The 21,314-nt window shown below is 33.0% G+C and overlaps 2 protein-coding genes across 2 annotated transcripts; both read right to left on the bottom strand.

The window, feature by feature from the left end:
- LOC105177086 (heterogeneous nuclear ribonucleoprotein 1-like) lies at nucleotides 7,553–9,935 on the bottom strand. The gene is made up of 2 exons (XM_011100110.2): nucleotides 9,478–9,935; nucleotides 7,553–8,681 (listed from the first exon to the last, which is right to left on the bottom strand). Exons 1-2 carry the CDS (start codon nucleotides 9,700–9,702, stop codon nucleotides 7,776–7,778), a joined length of 1,131 nt encoding a protein of 376 aa, XP_011098412.1. The 5' UTR covers nucleotides 9,703–9,935; the 3' UTR covers nucleotides 7,553–7,775.
- LOC105177080 (proteasome subunit alpha type-6) lies at nucleotides 12,402–20,958 on the bottom strand. The gene is made up of 9 exons (XM_011100106.2): nucleotides 20,736–20,958; nucleotides 20,493–20,587; nucleotides 20,314–20,395; nucleotides 17,971–18,067; nucleotides 16,921–16,979; nucleotides 16,738–16,820; nucleotides 15,714–15,809; nucleotides 13,049–13,108; nucleotides 12,402–12,733 (listed from the first exon to the last, which is right to left on the bottom strand). Exons 1-9 carry the CDS (start codon nucleotides 20,809–20,811, stop codon nucleotides 12,641–12,643), a joined length of 741 nt encoding a protein of 246 aa, XP_011098408.1. The 5' UTR covers nucleotides 20,812–20,958; the 3' UTR covers nucleotides 12,402–12,640.

The following is a 21,314-nucleotide window of genomic DNA, read 5'->3' as shown; positions in this document are numbered from 1 at the left end:
AAGAGAAAAGCTTATAAGCTTGCTGCACGATTCTGCTGTTGGTGGGCATTCAGGCATCAACGGCACTTATCAACGTCTTAAAAGCATGTTCCACTGGCCTCTAATGAAAAGAGATGTAATTCGTTGGGTCCAAAGTTGTGATGTATGCCAACGATCCAAGGCCGAGCATATGCCTTACCCCGGTTTACTTCAGCCCCTCGCAATTCCCTCTCAAGCGTGGGCCTCCATCTCCATGGATTTCATAGAAGGCTTGCCAAAATCCGAAGGGAAGGACTGCATATTTGTTGTCGTGGATCGCTTCACTAAGTATGCTCACTTCATCGCGTTAGCTCACCCTTTTTCTGCTGAAACAGTGGCTCGCATCTTCATGGATCACGTGTACAAACTTCACGGGTTGCCTGTTAACATTGTGTCCGACAGGGACAAGATATTTACGGGTTCATTCTGGAAGGAACTTTTCAGAATATTGGGTACAACCCTCAGCCTCTCCACAGCTTACCACCCTCAGACTGATGGCCAAACAGAGCGGGTGAATCAATGTGTAGAAAATTACCTGCGTTGTATGTGTCATCTAAGGCCCAAGCAGTGGAACAAATGGCTATCTCTCGCAGAGTACTGGTATAATACTAACTTCCACACTGCACTAAAACTTACTCCTTTTCAGGCGCTATATGGGTACCTACCTGGACCCCTCACCATTGATCCATACATTCCCACAAATCATACTGAGGTGGAAGAATATCTGCAAGAACGAAGCAGACTTTTGGAGCTGCTTAAGCTCAATTTGGCAGAAGCACAAAACCGAATGAAGATGTATGCAGATAAGCATAGAAAAGAAAGGAGTTTTGTGATAGGGGACCATGTGTATTTGAAGCTGCAGCCATATCGACAAAACACCTTGCAGTTGAGGAAAACCTTGAAGCTAGCTCCAAAGTATTACGGACCTTTTCAGGTTCTAGAAAGGATAGGTGAAGTTGCCTATAAACTTAAGCTTCCCCCTTCAGCAAATATCCATCCAATATTTCATGTCTCACTCCTCAAAAAGAAAATCGGGCACAAGCATACACCTGCTCCTGTATTACCTGACTTCTCTGACCATGGAGTTTGTAGAGTTCACCCAGTCAAAATATTAGCCCGACGTCTCATTTCAAGAAGGAATACAGCAGTTCCGCAAATTCTGGTGCAATGGGAAGATTACTCGGAAGCTGAAGCTACTTGGGAAGACTACTACGATATTGTCGCCAAGTTTCCAGATATTGATAATGACCCTCAGGGACGAGGGTCAAGTTCAGCAAGAGGCAATGTTACAGCCAACAGAGGAAGCAACGACGCCGTATTAAGTTAAAATTGGGGAATCAGCTTAAGTGCGATGACGTCACGTTCCAAATCAAATGTTCTGGGTTTTCAACAGAATGCGCACTCCAGCCTGCAGTCGTACCTCTCAGCACCACCACTTCCAATTCCTAACTTCTTTTTGTTTTTAGTGCTTTGTTATAAGAAAAGGATATTGCTAACCTATAAGGGTATGTAACAGAAGTCTGGAAGTTTTCATGAAAGGAATTTATCTTCGAGTTTATGCAAGCAATCCCTCTCTGTTTCTTTCTTCTTCCTCTTCATTCCACAACAAATCATAACACTCTCCTCGCCCAGCACAAAGGGATAACGCCGCCGCCAACGCAGATGGAATGTTCTGGGCAACTGCGACACGTCGATCGCTCAGATCCCCACGGGCGGCCTCCGCATCGCGATCGCCCAGGGGAATTTTGGGCGATCGCTGCGACGGTTGCCCAGGGTACTTTGGGCGACGGCAACGGTCGTCCATTTTTTTTATTATTTTTTAATAAATAACAAAAATTGATTTAAAATTTAAAAATAATAAAAAAGAGTATTAAATTTTCATTATAAATACATATACTAGTAATTTAAGTTTAAATAATTTATAGTGAATAATCTATTAAAATATTTAAATTAAATATTAATTTGAAATAGTTAATAAAATATTATTGTTATTGTTCATTAACATTTACATTGATATAATATTTAAATTTTAAAACATAATATTCTTTGTATTGTGATTTTAATTTTATTTTTAATTAAATTATGAATTTATAAAAATATATATATTTTTTATATTTTGATATTTAAATAAATATATTTAATTAGGAGGAATGAAAATATAAAAAAAATAATTAAAAATAAAGTTAAAACACATACCTTTGGTCATGGTAATTTTAAGCACAATATAGGGGTATTTTTGTCAATTAAAGCAAAAGAATTGTCAAACTCCGCAAAAAGATCTTGTCCACTCGCACCACTACAAGTACACTTCACCTTCTCTTAGCTTCCGACAAAAAGGGGATTTTGCGCAGGATTTTAAAATACAGAGGGGAGTTTTGACCTATTTTTTAAATAAAAAGAGGTTTTTATCTTATTTTTTGAAAATACAAGGGGGTAATATGCAATTTGGCCATTTTTTTTTAAATCCCTCCTTTTGTTACTAATTTAATTTCAAGCATCTAATTAGCCCTTTCCAATTTTGATCCTTTATGCTTTTATTGGTGCCTAGGAATAGAATCATATAAGCATGGAATGAATCATAAATGTAATAAGAACTAGAAATGATTATATTGATATATCATATCTTATGATTACTATATAGGGACAATTTCACTTTTGGTCCCTACAATAAATTAGTTTTGGTTCTTTACGTTTTGAATTCATCAATTTTAGTTTTGAATTTTCTTAAAATGATTAAGTTAGTCCTGACAGTTATTCATTAATGGAGGGACATTTTTGGTCAACTACAATTAAGACTAAATTTGATTAATTTAAAAAACTTAGAGATAAAAAATACTGATATTAAAATATGGGGTACCAAAATTAATTTAGGTCATTTTTAAATAAGTGAATTTATCTCAATTTTGGTCATTTTTCACCTAAAATGGTGTCTCAAATTTCTTTTCCATATGGCAAATAAGGACTGTTACATTTTTGCCTTTATTGTTTGTTGGCAGTCCTTTTTCTCGCTCTAAAAGGGTTCGTAGTTTAAATGGTTAACTAACTGATAAAATTAACTTTGATTATTTTAAAAAATTTAGGGACGAAAATTAACAAGGTTGGAACAGGAGGTATCAAAAGTGATGTAGTGATTAATTCAGGGAACCAAAAGTAAACTTAGCCCTTACTATATACAAGAAACTAGAAAACAGAGGAATTATCATTTCCTATTATGTTCACATGATTGGAATGAGAAAATATGAATAATGATGCATACCAGTTGCACCACAAGGATTGAAAGACTTTCACGAAAATTATAAGATTAATGGGGGACTAACCTGCAAAATAAAGATTAGCACTCCAATGTTTAAGTCAGAATTGTGTTTACTAAATAAATGAAGGGAAAAACTTGAATCAATATGAGAATAATGATTGAAAATGATGATAGAACGATATAATTTGTGTGGAGTGCAAAATGTAGTTGGGTTGCGCATTAGATGACGGCTATTAAACCAACTTTTGAGGGTTGGTCTGAAATGTTCCAAGTCGATGACCTTGAAACTGGGCATCGAGAGTCTTATTGAGACTTGCACTGAGTATTACATTCATTAAATGAGTGCCGCATTTCATCAGACAGACGTTGGACGTATGTGCAATTTCAGTGGGTTAGTTAACAAGGTGGTCACTTGACTGAAATGACTTGCGGGAATCATCATATGGATGCCTTGGAGGCTTGGTCGATATGACTTGAGTCCCTACTTTGATAGTACGAGAGTAGTCCTCAGACTTGAGGAATCACGACAATCACGTGCATAAGATGACTGTATCTTGAATCTGCGAGAGGTGATTGTGTCACAGACATGATCATCATAAGTCTTGTCCAGTGCAGTCGAAGTATGTAGCGAGGACGGTGAGTTCCAAAAAAAAAGGATCCATCCCCTTTTAATATGTGACAGATGTATCTCCTATGCACTTGGAGATGCGTTCACACTTTATGAATCTGTGGTCATAGTAGTTGATTGAATAGAAAAAGGAGGTTCTGAGAAACTTGGCATGACGTAGTCTCAAGTATTAAACACAGATGCCCAGTCCAGGATGAAAATCAACACCTAATTCCATGCCGTAGACTAAGACTAGGAGAAAGTAGACGGAAGGACCGTACCTGTATGGACTCGAGAGCCTAAATATTTACACAGTTATTCACCTAACCTCTAGTGTCATGGACCACTAATAGACGGCCACCTATAGTGACGGGCTTTTTATTGAGGGTTAATCAAGAATTATTAATTAAATTATATTTAATTAATAATAACATTGGACACTAGTCCAAGTCTAACTGAAAGTTGAACCTAAAAAGTAGCACACAAATCAGCAAAAAGGAATAAGGAATTAATTTAAAAATAATTCCATAAGTAATTGAATTACTTACAAAGAGAGATCCATTGGATGAAAAAGGGTCCAAGAATAAATCAATAGCATTAATTTATATTGAGCTTGCCCTTATAATCTAATAAGGTGGACCTTATTAATAATGAGGATAATTTAGGCTTATATATTTAATTAGATTAAATACAAGTTGGGCTCAATAAAATTGGATTTTATTAAGTTGGATTTAAATAAAAAATTTATTGGACTTGTATTTTTTAAAGGTAAAAATCAGCCAAGCCCATTATTTTGAGCCAATGGAAAATTTTACGGAAGGAAATAAATGGCTACCAAATTGTATTTTTCAAAAGTGCAATTCTAGTCATTTTGGGGATCTCTTTATTTGGGATAAAGATAAATATACCTTGTAGATAATAGAATATATTTAGAAATAATTATCAAACAAGGTATATATATATATGAAATATAATTATTTGGAAAATAATTATAATCATTATTACACAAAAAGAATAATCCCCCTCTTCCAAGGGAGCTCCCGCCCCCTTCTCTCCCCAGCACTAGGTGCATTTTTCTCTTCTTCTCTTCTAGCAAAGAGAACGTATAGATCCTAACCTCGGTGTGGTGTGGACGAATTAGAGGGTTGTTATGTTGGAGCCTCAAGTGAAGAGCATTTCAAGCAACCGTGAAAAATGAAGATATCGTTTTCACCCTAATATTTTCAATTTTGATAATTAGGCATCAGCCCCATGTTCGTTTTCATTTTAGTACATCGAATGCCTGAGAACTCTTAGGATACACCATTGGATTCGTTTAATTTTTCGTTATTATGCGGTTTTGCTTTATTGCTTCTACTAGCTCATTCCTGGGTCGTATCAGGCGATCCTTTAATTAAAAAAGAAAAATTTATATTCATACCCAAATTTTGACATTAATATCACTTTAGTACCTGAATAATTACAAATGACTCAGTTAGTACCAAAGTTTTGATATTAATATCAATTTGGTACATGAGTAATTACAAATGACTTATTAGTATTCGAGTTTCACTATTAATATCGGTCTGGTACCCAATTTTTTTATTGGTTTTTATGTATCTTTTTATATAATAACTATTTTACCCTTAGATAATAAATAAAAACAATAAATATATTAAAATAAATAAATAAAATTTAATCAATATATTTTCTCAATTTCATTTTCTATATTTGAGTATTATACTTAATAATAATATTTCATTAATTTATTTTTTTCTACTCATTTTATTTATCAATATTTATAAGATAACTTATTACTCAATAATTAATTATATTAAAAGTAAAAATCCAAAATGCATTGCTACTATAGAGAAGTGGAATTTGCATTCTAAGTCTTTAAAATTTATAATCTAAAATTTAAACTTTTGAATCTATATTTAAGTTTCACAATCAAATTTAAATATCTCAATACTTTTACTAATTATTATGCTACGAAATTAATTAAATTTATTATAACTGCTAATTAATTTAGTAGTAGTAAAAGTATCGAGAATAAATATACATCAAATTATTAAAATACTTGCACATAATTTTATTTTATTATTTATATTATAAAAGAAATAAACATAAGTTGTTTTTTAAAACTGGTTGATCTCATTATATAGAAAACAAATTAAAAGATGAATCTTTTAACCAAAGTACAAAAATAGTGCATGAATGTTCTCATTATTTATATATATATATATGTATATAAATATATATAAAAATATAAAACTAATTAAAATTTTCCAACATTCAATATTATTAATCACCAAATTTTGACATAAGTTTATATGTATTAATAAGTTGCATACTATATATCTTGGTATAAATATATACTCACAAATAAATTATAAAAATTATAAGTTTATTGTTAGAACTTGTTAATTTAAAAAAGTATAAGAGATTACAAATGCATATTAAATCTAACATAAAATTTATATGAGTCATATAAAATAATTATTTACAAAAAGAATATTAAAACTTACTAAATTATTGGTTAAGCTTGTTTTTGTATGGAGATTAAATATATAAATAAAAGTTCCATAGTATATTATTATCTAAAGTTAAATATATGATATCGGTAATAATTATAACATATGGTTAATTTTGAATATAGAGTTGATATAGTATTGCATATTGAGTTAAATATATAAAAATTATAAAAATAAAAAATAGATAAAAAAATATTAAACTCAGGAGCCAACTCGTAAGTTTATGAACAGAATATTTTGAGCTCGAGAGAAATCGAGCTTCAAAACGAGTTGCTTGCGAGTCGATCCGACTCATTTGAGACGATACATTCATCTAATTATTTAATTTTTCAATATGTAATACCAATTTAAATTAATATATTTTTATTATCTAAAATGAATTATATATACAAAAATCATTTAATATTTTCTATAAGTAATACTAAATATAAACTTTAGGTAATTTAACATAAATTTTTTCATCTATAATAAATTATATAATACAGATAATATATTAAACTAATTCTTTATTTTTTGTATTTTTAATATAGAATTAGATATATACTAAAATGGTTAAAGATTTAAATATAATGCCATAATTTCTTATCAATAATGCATTGCATATAAATAAATAAATAATAATAAAATCGGCCGGTCTAGTACAAAACCCATTACCCACACCAGAATCGAGCGGGTTCAACAAATTAGAGCCCGAACCCGCTAAAAGGAATACCAAACCCGCCACAACCAGGGGATCCTGATTGCTCCGGCTCGATTGCCATTCCCTAAATAAACATGTAATCCTTGTCCAAATACAACACACAGTATTTCTTTTAGTCATATACTGTTGACTTTTCGTAGGTACAAGAGAATGAGATGATGACTAATCACAGAAGATGCATGCAGCGGAAGAACTATAGGAGATTATCGGCAGCTGACGAAGGCTAAAGTTGTACCATTCTGAGAACTCAGCTTCTGTTTGCTAAGGAGCGGATCAGTAAACCAAATTTACAAGACCAAATGTAACAGTCACAAGCAAGCATATTCCTGGTAAGGAATATTCAAGCAACAATCAGAACACACTTTCTTTGCCGTACAGAAGGAAACTGATTCACACAGGTTAAAGACCTTGATGTCCAGAGCATGCCCGCGGACATTTTGTTAGTAAACGGGAAAGCAGAATCAGAGGATAAATATAAAAAAATTATATTACAATAACTGAATCCAGAATCCATGAATTTTCGACACTAAAAATAAGTAAAACACGCCGAATCTTTATAAGAATAAGAAAGACATCTAAAGTGAAGACATTGGAATAATGATACCAACCCGTCAGTGGGACAAACTTCTAACATGTCAATATCCACAATCAAGACGCCAAGTAGTCAGCTAAATTAGTAGCTTACTAAGATTTATCGTTACTTTTTTGACTCTGTTTGCTAGCAGCAGCTCCATGGCCTCTACCAGAACTGAAAGAATTGGCATCTACATTGTTCGCACCAGGCTGAGAGGGTATCAACTCAGCTGCGTTTTGAGCATCTCCACTGCCCATTTGTACCGATTTTCCACCGAATCCAGTGCCCAAGATCCCATTATATCCACTCGTAGCCAAACCCATGACTCCAGGTCCACCATTTAAATAGGTGGGATAGACAGGAGCAGCACTTCCATAAGGCAAGAAACTTCCCCTAACACCAAGCATTGCAGGACTCCAAGGATTCCTTGAGGGAATTGGACTGAGCCCATAACTAATTCCACCATACCCTCCTGAAGCATAACCACCAGCAAAGATTCCAGGTCCATGTGAGTACCCAGCAACATTGCCGTATCCAGCGGGGAAATATGCAAATCTTGTATTGTAAGGCGTGTAACCCCCCTGCTGATAAGAGTTAAAGTTTTGGCCTCTACCACCACCTAACCTTCCATTATAACCATTGCTACTACTGCTAATTCCATCTTTTGGCACGGCCTTTTTGACCTCTACAAGCTTGCCAATCAACTCATGAAAGTTCTTCTGCATAACTTCCTCAACAGAGTCCTCTGAGTCAAACGTTATAAAACCAAATCCCCTTGGCCTATGGGTCATGTTATCATGCATCACTACTACATCGGTGATCCTACCAAACTTTTCAAAGTAACTTCTGAATTCTTGCTCAGTCAGGTTAGCTGACAAACCCCCTACAAAAATCTTCTTTGTCCTAAACTGCTCGTTGCTCCTACTGTTAGTCCTACTATTATTCCTACTCAATCCCCTATGAGGCTGTTGTTGACTTTGTTGTTCACTCCTGGGAATAGCCCTTTTCACTTCCACCTATTGAAAGACATGAAAGACAATTTTGAAAAACCAGATAACCCGGGGGAACATTGTTAGCATTAGATTATTTTTCACTAACAGAAGTGTAAATGATAACAATAAACAAGACGGGTCAATTGTTCTTGAACAAAAATCTAGCCTCTAGCAATTACAAGCATTTCAGATTATCACAAAAATTAGCTGTAATTAGAAGAAAGTTTAAAACCAAGGGAGAATGTAAGAAAATAATCTCATTGAGATAAAATCAATAGACAAGTATTAAATGGTGGGTAAGCTTCCCGAAAATCCTAGAATAAATATTGCAAAAGGACAACAAAACCAAAAAAAAAAAAAAAAAAGTATAAATAAAGCTTTGATCTCTTTCAGCCAAGCGATAGATAAAGAATAAGTACGCCATAAAAAAATTTCCAATAAAATATTTCAAGATAGTAGTGATAAAGAACAAGAACACCCACAAGCCCAAAGTATAAAACTCGAACAATGCAAGAAAACAAAGAGAACAGAAAATTGCTTCCAAGAAAAAAGAAAAAAAAAATATACCTCAATCGTAGATTTTCTCTTAGGAAAAAGTGTTGATGGAAAAGGAAAACATAGCAGCTCATACACCAAAGAAAGAAGGTTCACAATGATATAGAAATTCATACACAAAACCAAGGACACATAACATCAATCCAGACACGCTTCCGACACAATACAACACAAGAACCCCAAAAATCATACTTTGACCTCAAAAAAAAGAAAGAAAGAAAAAGAAAAGGTAACCCTAAAAGTGGAAAAAAAATCACAAACACACCGTTCTGGCAAGAATTTGATGGGAGTCCTGAAGCGCCCGATCAACGGCCGAAGATTCGGAGAACGTAACAAAAGCAAACCCCCTAGGGCTGCCGGTATTCCGATCCTTAGCAATCACAGAGCCCAGAACGGTTCCGTACTTGCCAAAATGCTCTTTGAGAATATCTTCAGTCGTTTCCCAGGAAATGCCTCCAACAAACAGCTTATTCTGCTCCACATCCTCCATATTTATCTTCAGAAACCCAATGCCCTAATGAATTAACGAGGAAGGGGGGCGAAACAAAACCTTGAGGTGGGAAAGTAGGGTTTTTTGAGTGTGGAAAAAACAAATTGGGGGAAAAAGAAGAGGGAAAAAGGGTTGGGGGAAGAAGTGGGATTGGATTTTCTTTTTCTTTTTGAGTTAAAAGTGTCCCAAAAGTGAGGAGCCTCAATCAATCTGAATTGTGTTAGAAGTGTAACACGTTTAGAGTTTGCATCACAGCCTTTGTACCAATATTAAACCTTGTTTCCCTCTATTAGCTACTATTCTCACCCTCGCCTCAACTATTTTATTATTATTTCAAAAAGGAAATTTATAAAATAATAGGATAATTGCACTGTCCTCCCCTCAAATTTGATATAGTTACATGTAAAACCTCCTCTGGTTTGAAAATTATATTTAGTAGCCCTCTTTTTTACTTCCGCCTAATAAATAGATCTCTCATTAGTAAAAACTCATTGAATTTACTAGATGGGTACCAAAAATTTGCCACACAATAAGGGTCGAATGATTTTTAAGAAAATTCTAAAATTATCGTTGGACTAGCCTTGCAAAACTGAATTTAGCACTCCGATGCTAAGTGAAAAACAGATTAAAGAAGAAATAAAGGGAAGAAAAAAAGACTTGAAATAAAGTGAGAATAATTATTAGATATGATGCGAGATTGATATTCATGGAGTGCAAAACATAATCTAGAAATATCCTAAAAATCGAGAGAGAATGGTGCAAGAAAGTGAGAATGAGGAACAATGTTACCAGTTGACTGCACAAGACCTCTATCTATAGGCATGTATAGAACTGGGTATAGAGTCAATTAGTGAGTTCTGTACGCCATTAGAAAGTTCTTTGAGTTGACTGTCATCCGCAACAAACCATTGGTGATTTGGATAAACATTGATTGAAATACATGAGCTAGACTATACTCTGCCAAATTTATCTAAAAATTCAAGAATTGATTAATTTTAGATATTTGAGCTCATTAGGCTGCAAATCATCACTAACTAGTCTAAGCAATCTCCTCAATGGGTTTTTCAATATAATGTAATTTAATAAGATAATTTTGCACTAGTTTTTAAGTCTATTATTCTTTTCTTTTCTTTTTTTTATAATTTAGCATTTTGTATGTTTATATATATATTTGGTGCTTTGAAATTCAATTATGTAATATTATACGTAAATATCACTTCCACATTTTATAAATTTATAATTTTTTTTTAAAAGGGTGAGTAGATACCATGACGTTGCTTCATTTTTAATGTATAATGTCCGAAACATTTTGAGCCGCACATGGCACGCTGTTATTTCTTAATTGCAATAGTAATAAAAGATATATCTCACTACTCCACAAAATACATATTACCTCATTTGGAATCAGTATATATTTTTTTTTACCTCATATTTTGCATATAACATCAACTATCATTTTTATATTTTTATCTTAAATTTGAACACATTTAAAAATTACTTATCGTATATACTTTTATCTAATCTCGTATATTTTTTCGTTAAGAGATGAGATCTCAAGCAATCATAACCTTATACATCTTATTTTGAGATTTATAAATTTTTTAAAAAAATCATCAAACACTTTTATATCGTTACGAGCTCTCAAACATGTAATGAAATATTTTGAACAATATAAATTCACGAAATACACTCTAAACGTTTTGGGAACTCTTCCCTGCGTAATTATCTATACTATATATAATTAAAGAATTAGTGTCTCAATTATTTCGATATATTAATTTTTAATATTTAATTTAATTAATAACTACCACCCACCCACCCATTTAATTTCCCCCAGCCCCATTATCGTTAAATGGTTTTTTTTTTTATCACTGATTGTTTTTTATAAATTTATATTAATTTATTATGTTATATATAATTTATTAAATAATAAATATTTTAGAAATTGCAAACACGTGTCACAAATTACCAGTACCTAGAAAGTCTAAGCTATGAATACCTGCCAAGTGCCAAAGGTTCGACCACCTGAAATTGCTTTCATAGAAGGGAATTGATGATCTCATGCTACTGAAGTTAAAACAAAATGCCCAAAATCATTCCATATTTTTGGAGAGAATAAATGACCTAAATTTACGACTATAAACGAGTCCAACTTGAATCAAACTCATCAAAAAATTCAAAAGCTCGAGCTCACATAACTGAACTTTTCTATAATCAAAATAATAATTATTTTAGAATTTTTTTTTATTATGTTACATTAACAAGCCCAAATTATTTTTAACAAAAATATATTCATACTTTTCTTCAACTATTAGATCATTTAACAAATCAATAATTATGTTTATTCTTATATGGATAACAAAATACCATACTTTTATGATGATATACAATTAAAATATGAGATATTGCTCAACTATATTTCTAATATATTATTAATATTTTGTTTATTAACTTGATACACTATTATATGTGCAGTTACAATATATAAAAATACTTAAAGATAAAAGAATATTAAAAAAAAATAACTCGCGAGCCTTTTGAAAAGAAATATATTGGCTCAAGCTCGACTCTTCAAAGAGCGCAAGCCAACTTGCAAGCCAAGCCGACTCATTTGCCACCCCTAATTATAATGAGGGAAGAGAGATTCATCACTCTTAATGAAATGGCAAAGGCACCAGCAATTTTGCTTCTCCAAAACAAAAACACAAATGAGCTGATCTGTGCAGGACTATGATATCAATTGCACTAAAATATGCATGTTTATATGATAACCAACAGAACCACTGAGATGCATAACTTATACGATAAACATGGGTCCAGGGGAAAGGTATTGTATGATTATCTGAATTGAAATAGAACACCCACACCTTCCTACCCATCATCTAACATAGTTCATGTTGAAACTATATCAGCACATAGTTCGCAAAACTCAACAGGGTCAGTCACGCTCACTGATTGCGGTCAGATGCTCGTCAATTTCTTCAGTTGACAATACTTTGAAAACGGGATCGTCTTTCCTTACAACACCAACCTAGCAAAAGACCAAATGATTTAATGAAGAAGCAATTCATTGTTCACTGTCTCAAGATAAGAGAACTTGATTTTGCCCAAGTTCCATTAATACAATAAGGTTTTTGAAATGATACGGAAAGCTCATGACTTGAAAAACAGTACAGTATCAACTTTGGATGCCAAGTTTTTGGGCGTAAAGAAAATCTCCACAAATAAGTAGCTACCCTCAGAGCATGTTGGTGAAGTGTGAAAACAAGGAGCAACCAGCACATTCATTTTGTACAAAAGAGACTAAACAACTATTGTAAAGAGACTGGAAGACTAAAAGGATTACCTCAATTTCACTGGCCTTGAAATCTTCCTGTAGGACAGATTGCAGAGCTGAAATCGCAGTCTACAAATACAAAAAGTTGAAATGTCAGAACTCTCAACCTTGATGTTAATGAGAAGAATTAAACACAAACTTTTGTCCTACTTCCCGAAGAATGTGAATCCCACAATATACTGAAATGAAAGACATAGATATATGTAATACCATCTCCTCAACTAGATCAAATGCAGTACTCTTTCTAACTTTTGAGCACGCATCTTTTCTGATTTTCAACCAGAAAGAATACTTTCTAAAATCAAGAGGTAACACGTCCTTGTTAATTTCCTCTTCGCCCAGAACCTCATGAAAACACTCAAGTCAAGAAGGCTTCACTGTACAATTGCAGAGGATAAGTGAATCTTCTTCCTCCCTGCTAAATCAAATATGCTACTTCGATTTACCATTATTAAAATTTTCAACATAAATGATGTTTAGCTTGTCAAAGTCCCCGTCATTTTTTTGGCCCAGAAGAACATTGCTCAAGAAGTAATACTTGTCCCTTGAATATTTTACGACTCTTGCATCAAATTACACCACCAGATAATGGATGACTAGAAAGTACTGAATTGGATCAAATCACACTTTCCAACAGAAATACTCTAAACAAAAAACTGAAAAGCAATTTACAAGAAGAGGAATTATAAACAAAAGCAAATTCATTGAAACCACAGGTCATTAAGGTTAAGACTGTTTACAACCGTTGTCTTAAGGAACTTTTAGTTAATAGGTAACATTTTGAGTGTGTACAAACAGAAGGGCTATTTACATTAATTTCAAGCCAAAACATTTAATGACCATACTGGTTGATCCAGCAGAAGTTCTGTTTACATTATACACATTTAGCATACTGATTCTCAAGATAATAAAGTTTTAAGAGGATATATTCGTTAAGCATCTGAAGGAAACTCTCATGGAGGTTCAGCAAAATGCATGATATAGCATCATGGAATCTGCTACTTTTCCATAAACTGTATTTGAGAAACAGCAAAAACAAGATATCCCACCACTCGAGAAATTGACCAACTTTATGCAAATGGTATAAAACCTAAGAGAAAACAATAAAAGCTTTTCATAAAACAAATTATTACATTATATACAACCTGGGAAAAAACAATACTGATGACATGGCCAATTCTAACCATCTAATCAAGTAAAACTGTAGCATGCACTCATCAACAGTCGTTTTGCATTTCAATACATAAAACATAAGTTAATGTAACATGTCATAGAACAACAAAACACATCACCAGCCAGCAAAAGAGAACTGCTACCTTGTGTTTTAAGACTATTTCTTTCAAGGTTAGAGATCAAGACATTGAACTCTTCTGCACATGTGCTCCATTTACAAATGCATAAGTGGATTGCTAATCTTATATTGGAAATTCACCCCGCATATATATATATATATAAAATATTTTTCCATCTTCTGAATCATCAACTGTCAAGGATGTATGGTTCCAGCATGCAATTTGAATGTTACTAATGCAGAGACTTTCAGGAAACCAGGATAACACATTCACAAGATCCATGACTAGCATACCAAAGTCTTCTGGTAACTCCAGTCAAATTACCATTTCCACCATCACTAGCTGTGGGAAACTTTTGAAATCACACTGGAATAAACAATAGCTTTAAGTATAGGTAATTCGGTTATAATCTCATCTAAAACATCAAAGTAGACATAGACCAAGAACACACACACAAATGTCAGTATTGCTGTGAGACAGCTCTACTGTACATATGGACAAACTGGTAGTCCTTAAAATATTTTCAGGATTGAATGTCTTTTCAAATTCTTAAATCCATAGATGCATTTTAGTATACTTTTCTAATAACTAAGATCCTAAATACCCCAAAATTACCTTCTACACATGGTCATAATTATTCTATAGTCAACAATACAATGCTTTAGATATACATTTTGCTGAAACCCACCACCAAGAAGAATTCCTACTCCGCCTATAAGTTAAATCATGCATCATATAGACACTATCTGTGAATATGCAAAAAAAGGAAAAGGAAAGGCCCAAATGCAGACATGATTTTACAGTGAGACACAAAGCTGTGTAAAGGGTTGTCTCTAGCAATTCCCAAGCACAAATACATGGTCCTTAAAACTACAAAATTCATGTTACCACCAGAGAACGAGAGATATAATAGAGATAAATACCAAATGCTCTGGCCAATTAAGACTGTCCAACTACAATGGTGCACATAACATAGTACCAGAAGCTTCATGGCAAAGGCAGACAGATATTATAGTAGACATGGAAAATAAGAAGATAATGAGGAAAGTTACTTAGGATGACTAAATACGAAAAAATATAGGGGTTATGCTCATAGAAATTAAATAGGAAAAAAAAGAAGAGAAATTCGAGATTATCCAGGTTCCATAAATACAACACATTACGAATAAATATACTCAATAGATCACATATCTAAAGTTTGAGTGTTCCACTGTCATATGTTAGTCATGTCATCTATACTTTGAGAACACCACAGAGCAATTATGGGAAGGGTAAATAAGTCATCGACCTAGCACATGCATTACTAACTATACTCAAACAAACAGATCAGGATCCAAACTGCAACATTAATAAAAGGCTCAATGTTAGGCATTTTCTTTTACCTGCACAGTTTCCTCATAGGAGAATGCAGGATCATTCTTCATCTTCTTTTCTAAAAAGTTAATCGCTTCTTGCTCTTTCCCACCAGCGCTTGTTGCCTATCAGAAAACAAAATGGAAAGAAATGCTCTTTTCAAACCCAAAAAGTGCCGAACAAAAAACAATACTAATTTAATGCGTCCTTGGATATAGCGAACCCTCCCCTGATTCTTCTAGCAATGCCCATATAGCTCCCTTTCATTAAATGTGATCATCTTCTCAAGAAAACCATTGCATGATAGTACATTTCAATAAGGGACATTTCAGGAAATTGCTTTAGTCTTAACTCCCAAGGGAGTCAGGACATGAAAATCCAGTCTTTTAGGTTGGCCAGCCTATCTTGTCATTACAGAGCTACATGTTAAGAGCCATTGTGGCAAAGTTTTAGCATAATCTTTCTTCATATATTATCTGGGACAACTATATATAACTTGAAAGTTCTATTACATATCTAATTACTAGTTTACTTTTATTTTCGTGCTTTTGCTTGAGCTATAAGATCAAAGTTTTGCCTGAGTTGTACAAGATGAAAGTCCCACATAAATTTCTAAGAGGAAGAGTTTCACCCATCTCAACAAAGTCTACTTCATCTTAAGAACGTCTCAAGTTCAGGGAATTACGAGTTACATTTTTCTATAAAAGAAAAAATATGTGGATTGGCTGATACTTCTCTCAATTAATGAGAAAAAATATGCGGATTGGCTGATACTTCTTTCAATTAATGGAAGAGGCCAATGCAAAAAATGCATGTTGATAGTAAATGAATGCGTTTAAATTGTGAAATGAGAAAATCAGCAAACACTGAAAACGCTAATTACCAAGCCAAAGAAAATAATTTTGAATGAGAGGAAAAGTTAATTCATAGAAGTAATCAATATAAAAGAAATATGGAACTTTTTTCATTTATCTTTTGGTATATGCATCTGAAGCAACATATCAGAAAATGACAAAAATGGAATTAAAAATTTCAAAAAGAACAAATGTTCACCTTATGACCAAAAAAATGACCAGCAGGATCACACTTGAAGAGTTGAGGACCTTTCTCTTCGTCAATGCCCAATATCATTGCAACTTTATACACAAAACAAGGCAAACCAATGAACACAATGTATAATGTGGAAGGCGGGCCATTTAAAATATCCATCTGTTAAGCGAAGTGAATAGCACGAACCTACGCCAAGTGGTCTCATGTATGCATGTTGTGTGTAAACTTGAGACTTGTCTGCAATCCTGCAATGTTTGGATACATTTACAACAAAAGATACACTGAAATAATGAATGCAACACCTGAGATCAAATATTCAATGGATATTTTCTTATCTAAATAAAAGTATAATTTACAACTTGAACAGTGCTTAAAAAGGCGAAATATAGTGTGCCTGAGGTTGCGCTTATGGCCCATAAATATTTACGGATAATATTTAACAAATATCAAATTCCACTAATTATTTAACAATAAGCTAAAATAATCATAACAAATTAGTAGCAAAAGATTCTGGAGAAAAAAGCATAAGTAAAAGAAGGTTACACATTTCCCACTCTTGAGATATTAAATTATATTACAACAAAAGTTTTACATATTATGACCACAAGATAAATGAAGATGATTTTTGAGAAAATTAGATTTTTAACTTTAAGAAACGTTGACAAATGATTTATATGGACATTTTAAAATTGAAACACGGAAACTTTTGGTTACGCGTCTGCAAAGCATATACCAAAAAATTGATACATAAGAGGCATGTGCCCCAAGCACTTGAGCTTACAAGCATGCACCCCAAAGGAGAAGCTCCCAGCATCATCTCAAGGCAACTTACAACCGCCTTGCCTTTGGGCAATCCCCAAGGGGCACATACACACCTTTAAAACCTGATATTAAAAATCAATTGTCCATGAAATCCTATATAGCTTCACCCAATCACATACTTCTCAAGAGTTAAAGTACTGGTTTCTCGAAACAGAATATTGTAAGTGAAGAAGGAATTTCGTAAATTTGCTTGACCGTGTCGATCATTCAGTTGGAAAATAGACACATCATCCTAGGATTACTTAATTCTAGGTTCGGGCCATTGTTTCCGACAAATCAAGCATCATTAATCATCTAGAGCACATACTTGTTAGCCAAAGTACTTGGCTTCAGATGAACACAAAGGAATAAATCAGAATCTAAACTATAAGGTATTCAGTGCACCTAGAGAAAGCATTAGTAAACTAAAGATACCATCGTGCCAAAGCGTCAACAGGCATTTCGTATCCATATCTAAAACGAAATTCAGCAGCCTCATTTCTTGCTTGTTGAACCAAAGTCCTTGCATCAGCTGGACAGAAAAGGAATAAATCAAAATGAACCATCCGTATAAAGAAAGTGAAGGAATATGGTCCAAAAGTTTCACCAAATATTTCATTAAGCATATGGACCCACGCTTTAATTAAAACAGGCTTCACTTGAAACTTGCTTCTTGAACATGACATAAAGGAAATACTTGGGCCAACTAAAAATGTATATATATTGGCTACAACCAATCAATGAAATGTTCATTCCACAATTTCAACATTTCCCATTTCCTCCAACTGTCAATCTGAGCCAAAAGAAAATGTTTCAAGAAACATCTCTTAATCAAAAGATTACAATGAATAAATAAGAGACGTTTGGTTCCATTTACAAGTTGTTTCTGTATTTGAGTGGTTTTGTTCTTTCTCAAAGACAGAATCAAACATAACCCCCTTTACAAACCTCATTCTTCAAAGGTATTGTAAAAAATTCCTAATCATTACCATAGTTGTATCTATCTATCTATGCATATATATATATATAAATAAGAGATATTTGGTCCCATTTACAAGTTGTTTCTGTTTTTGAGTGGTTTTGTTTTTTTCTCAAAGACAAAGTCAAACATAGCCCCCTTTCCAAACCTCATTTTTATGAAGTACTATAAAAAAATTCTTATCATTACTATACCTGTATCTATCTAAATATATACATATAAATAAGAGATGGTTCGGTTTACGAGCTGTTTCTGTTTTTGAGGGATTTTGTTCTTTCTCAATGACAAAATCAGAGTCTAAAGTTCGTATTGCCACGCAAGTTTTGTCATTAATGTCATATTGGTAACCGAGCAATTACAAATGAATCGATTAGTACACGAGTTCACTATTAATGTCATAGTGGTACATGAGTAAATTGCAAATGACTCAATTAGTACTCGAGTTTCACCTAAAATATCACTTTGGTACCAAATTGATGCTTTTATTTATTTTGCATTATTTTTTACATTACAGCCATTTCACTCTTAGATAATAAATGTACCAATAAAAATGTGAATAAAATATAATCAATATATTTTGTCTTTACTTGAACCATGCGAATTTCATTAGACTTTAATATTATACTTGATAATAATATTTCATTAATTTATTATTTTCTACTCACTTATTTATCAATATTTATAAGATAACTCATTACTTAGTAATTGATTATATCAAAAGTGAAATTCAAAACACATTGGAACATAGAGAAGTTGAATTTGCATTCTAATGTTCAAAAATTTATAATCCAAAATTGAAACTTTTGAATCTAAATTAAATTTTTCAATCCAATTTTAATATCCCGATTAAATGCAAAAAAGTCTCTTTGATGATGAAAATTACTATTCCTAAGGACTTGACTATTAATATATAAGTTATTTAATAATGAGTTTTTCTATATATATTGAATAATAAAGATAGTAGCAAAATTAATACTAAAAATATAATTATCTTGATAACCAAATATGGAAATAGAAGTCAATTGGTTCAAATAAAGAAAAAATATATTGGCAGAAATTTATGCAAATTTGTTATTTGATATATTTATTAGTTTTCATTTTAATAGCAAAGGGTAAATGGTCATCACATAAAAAGATAATAGCAAAATTAAATTAAAAAAAAAATGAATTGGGTACCAAAATGATATTAATGGTGAAGCTCGATTACTAATTAAGTCATTTGTAATACCAGGTACCAAAGAGACATACGATGCAACTCAGGTATTAATTAAGTCATCTGTAACACTCATGCACCAAAGTTACATTAATAGCAAAACTCTAGTACCAAAATAAATTTTACTCCAAATTCAAAATCAAACATAATCCCCTTTCAAACCTCATTCTTCAGAAGTATCATAAAAAATTCCTAATCATTACTATATCTGTATATATATATACACACATATATATAGATATTTCAACTATTATAATTATAAATATCTTTATAAATAAATAAAATCATAACATCAATTAAAAATACATATTTACATTTCAAGCGTTAAAAGCATGACGTGGCACTACTAACTCTAACAAGTTATTTTCCTGAAAAAACTATCTAGAAGTAAGTCCAATATTAATTACATTCACCATTACATTCGCTCAAAAACTCCCACCTCTCCAAACCTTCCAAATCACTCGAAAAACCAACCCCCAGCAGGCCAGACGGTCTGATCTTAATGTATTAGTACGACTAATTAATTTTATTATCCCCATTTACAAAATTAGTCAAACACGAAAAGAGGGTGCAAACCAAAAGGTACCTGTCATGCCAGTAGCCAACAAACCCAGGTACTTGGTAATGGGAAACAAATGGGTGATGCTTGTCTGATCCAAAAGCTTGTCCTGCTCATAGATTACTCAACTGATAATTTCAACCCACAGAATAGAAGTTAAAACAGAAAATTACCAATAATTAGTAAAAAGAAAAAGAAAAACTCACTGGAACTTTCTTCTGAGTAACAACACATACTGAATCCGCCCCTCGGACGCCAATCGAGGTGATTCCGGCAGCCTTAACTGCCTTGAAAGCATATTCTGCATAAGTGATGCCAATATAGTCATGAACACTAATCTTACGGAAACCGACAAAACAAGCAAGTGAATAACGATACCTGAAAACAAAGTTAGGTCATTAAGCTCGGAAAATTAGAAAAGTAGGCCCTGGGAAAGTAGAAATGCTTACCAACTTGGTAGAGACGACCTTCCGGAGAGAAGATCGTAATGTGTCGATCGTATCCGCCTCCACTTCCACGGCTCATCCTTCAAACTTTTCCCCCTAACGATTTGATATTTTTCTGTTTGTGCACTTGTTTCCCTTTTTTCTTTAACAAGAAATTCAAAGGGCAGTGGGTAATGTGAAGAGCGAGAATGGGGGCAGAGAAGGGGAAGGGAATTTAGGTTAAACTGCATTTTATCTCCGGTATTTGTTGAAATAGCTAAAAATTTCCCTATATTTTAAAAATAGATTAAAATCTTGTTACATTTTAATAAATTCATTAAAGAAAAACCTTTCATTTATTTCTAAAACAAAAAACAATTTGTTGAGGAGTATCTTGATACTTTGGAGCCATCTTTAGATACCCACAGCCTTTGTTGCTCATTATAAATCTCTTATCTTGGAACTGTCGAGACTTGAGAGGAGTCCCAGCGATCAAAAGTTTGGAATCCCTTATTTGGATTCATCGCCCTTCATTGGTCTTTATTATGGAGACTAAATGTACTGGTAACAGAATTGGACAGCTTAGAAATTGCTTCAACATGC

This window comes from Sesamum indicum, linkage group LG2 (assembly GCF_000512975.1).
Source record: "Sesamum indicum cultivar Zhongzhi No. 13 linkage group LG2, S_indicum_v1.0, whole genome shotgun sequence".
NCBI classification, from domain to species: Eukaryota; Viridiplantae; Streptophyta; class Magnoliopsida; order Lamiales; family Pedaliaceae; genus Sesamum; species Sesamum indicum.
This window is presented reverse-complemented; position numbering and strand designations above follow the sequence as displayed.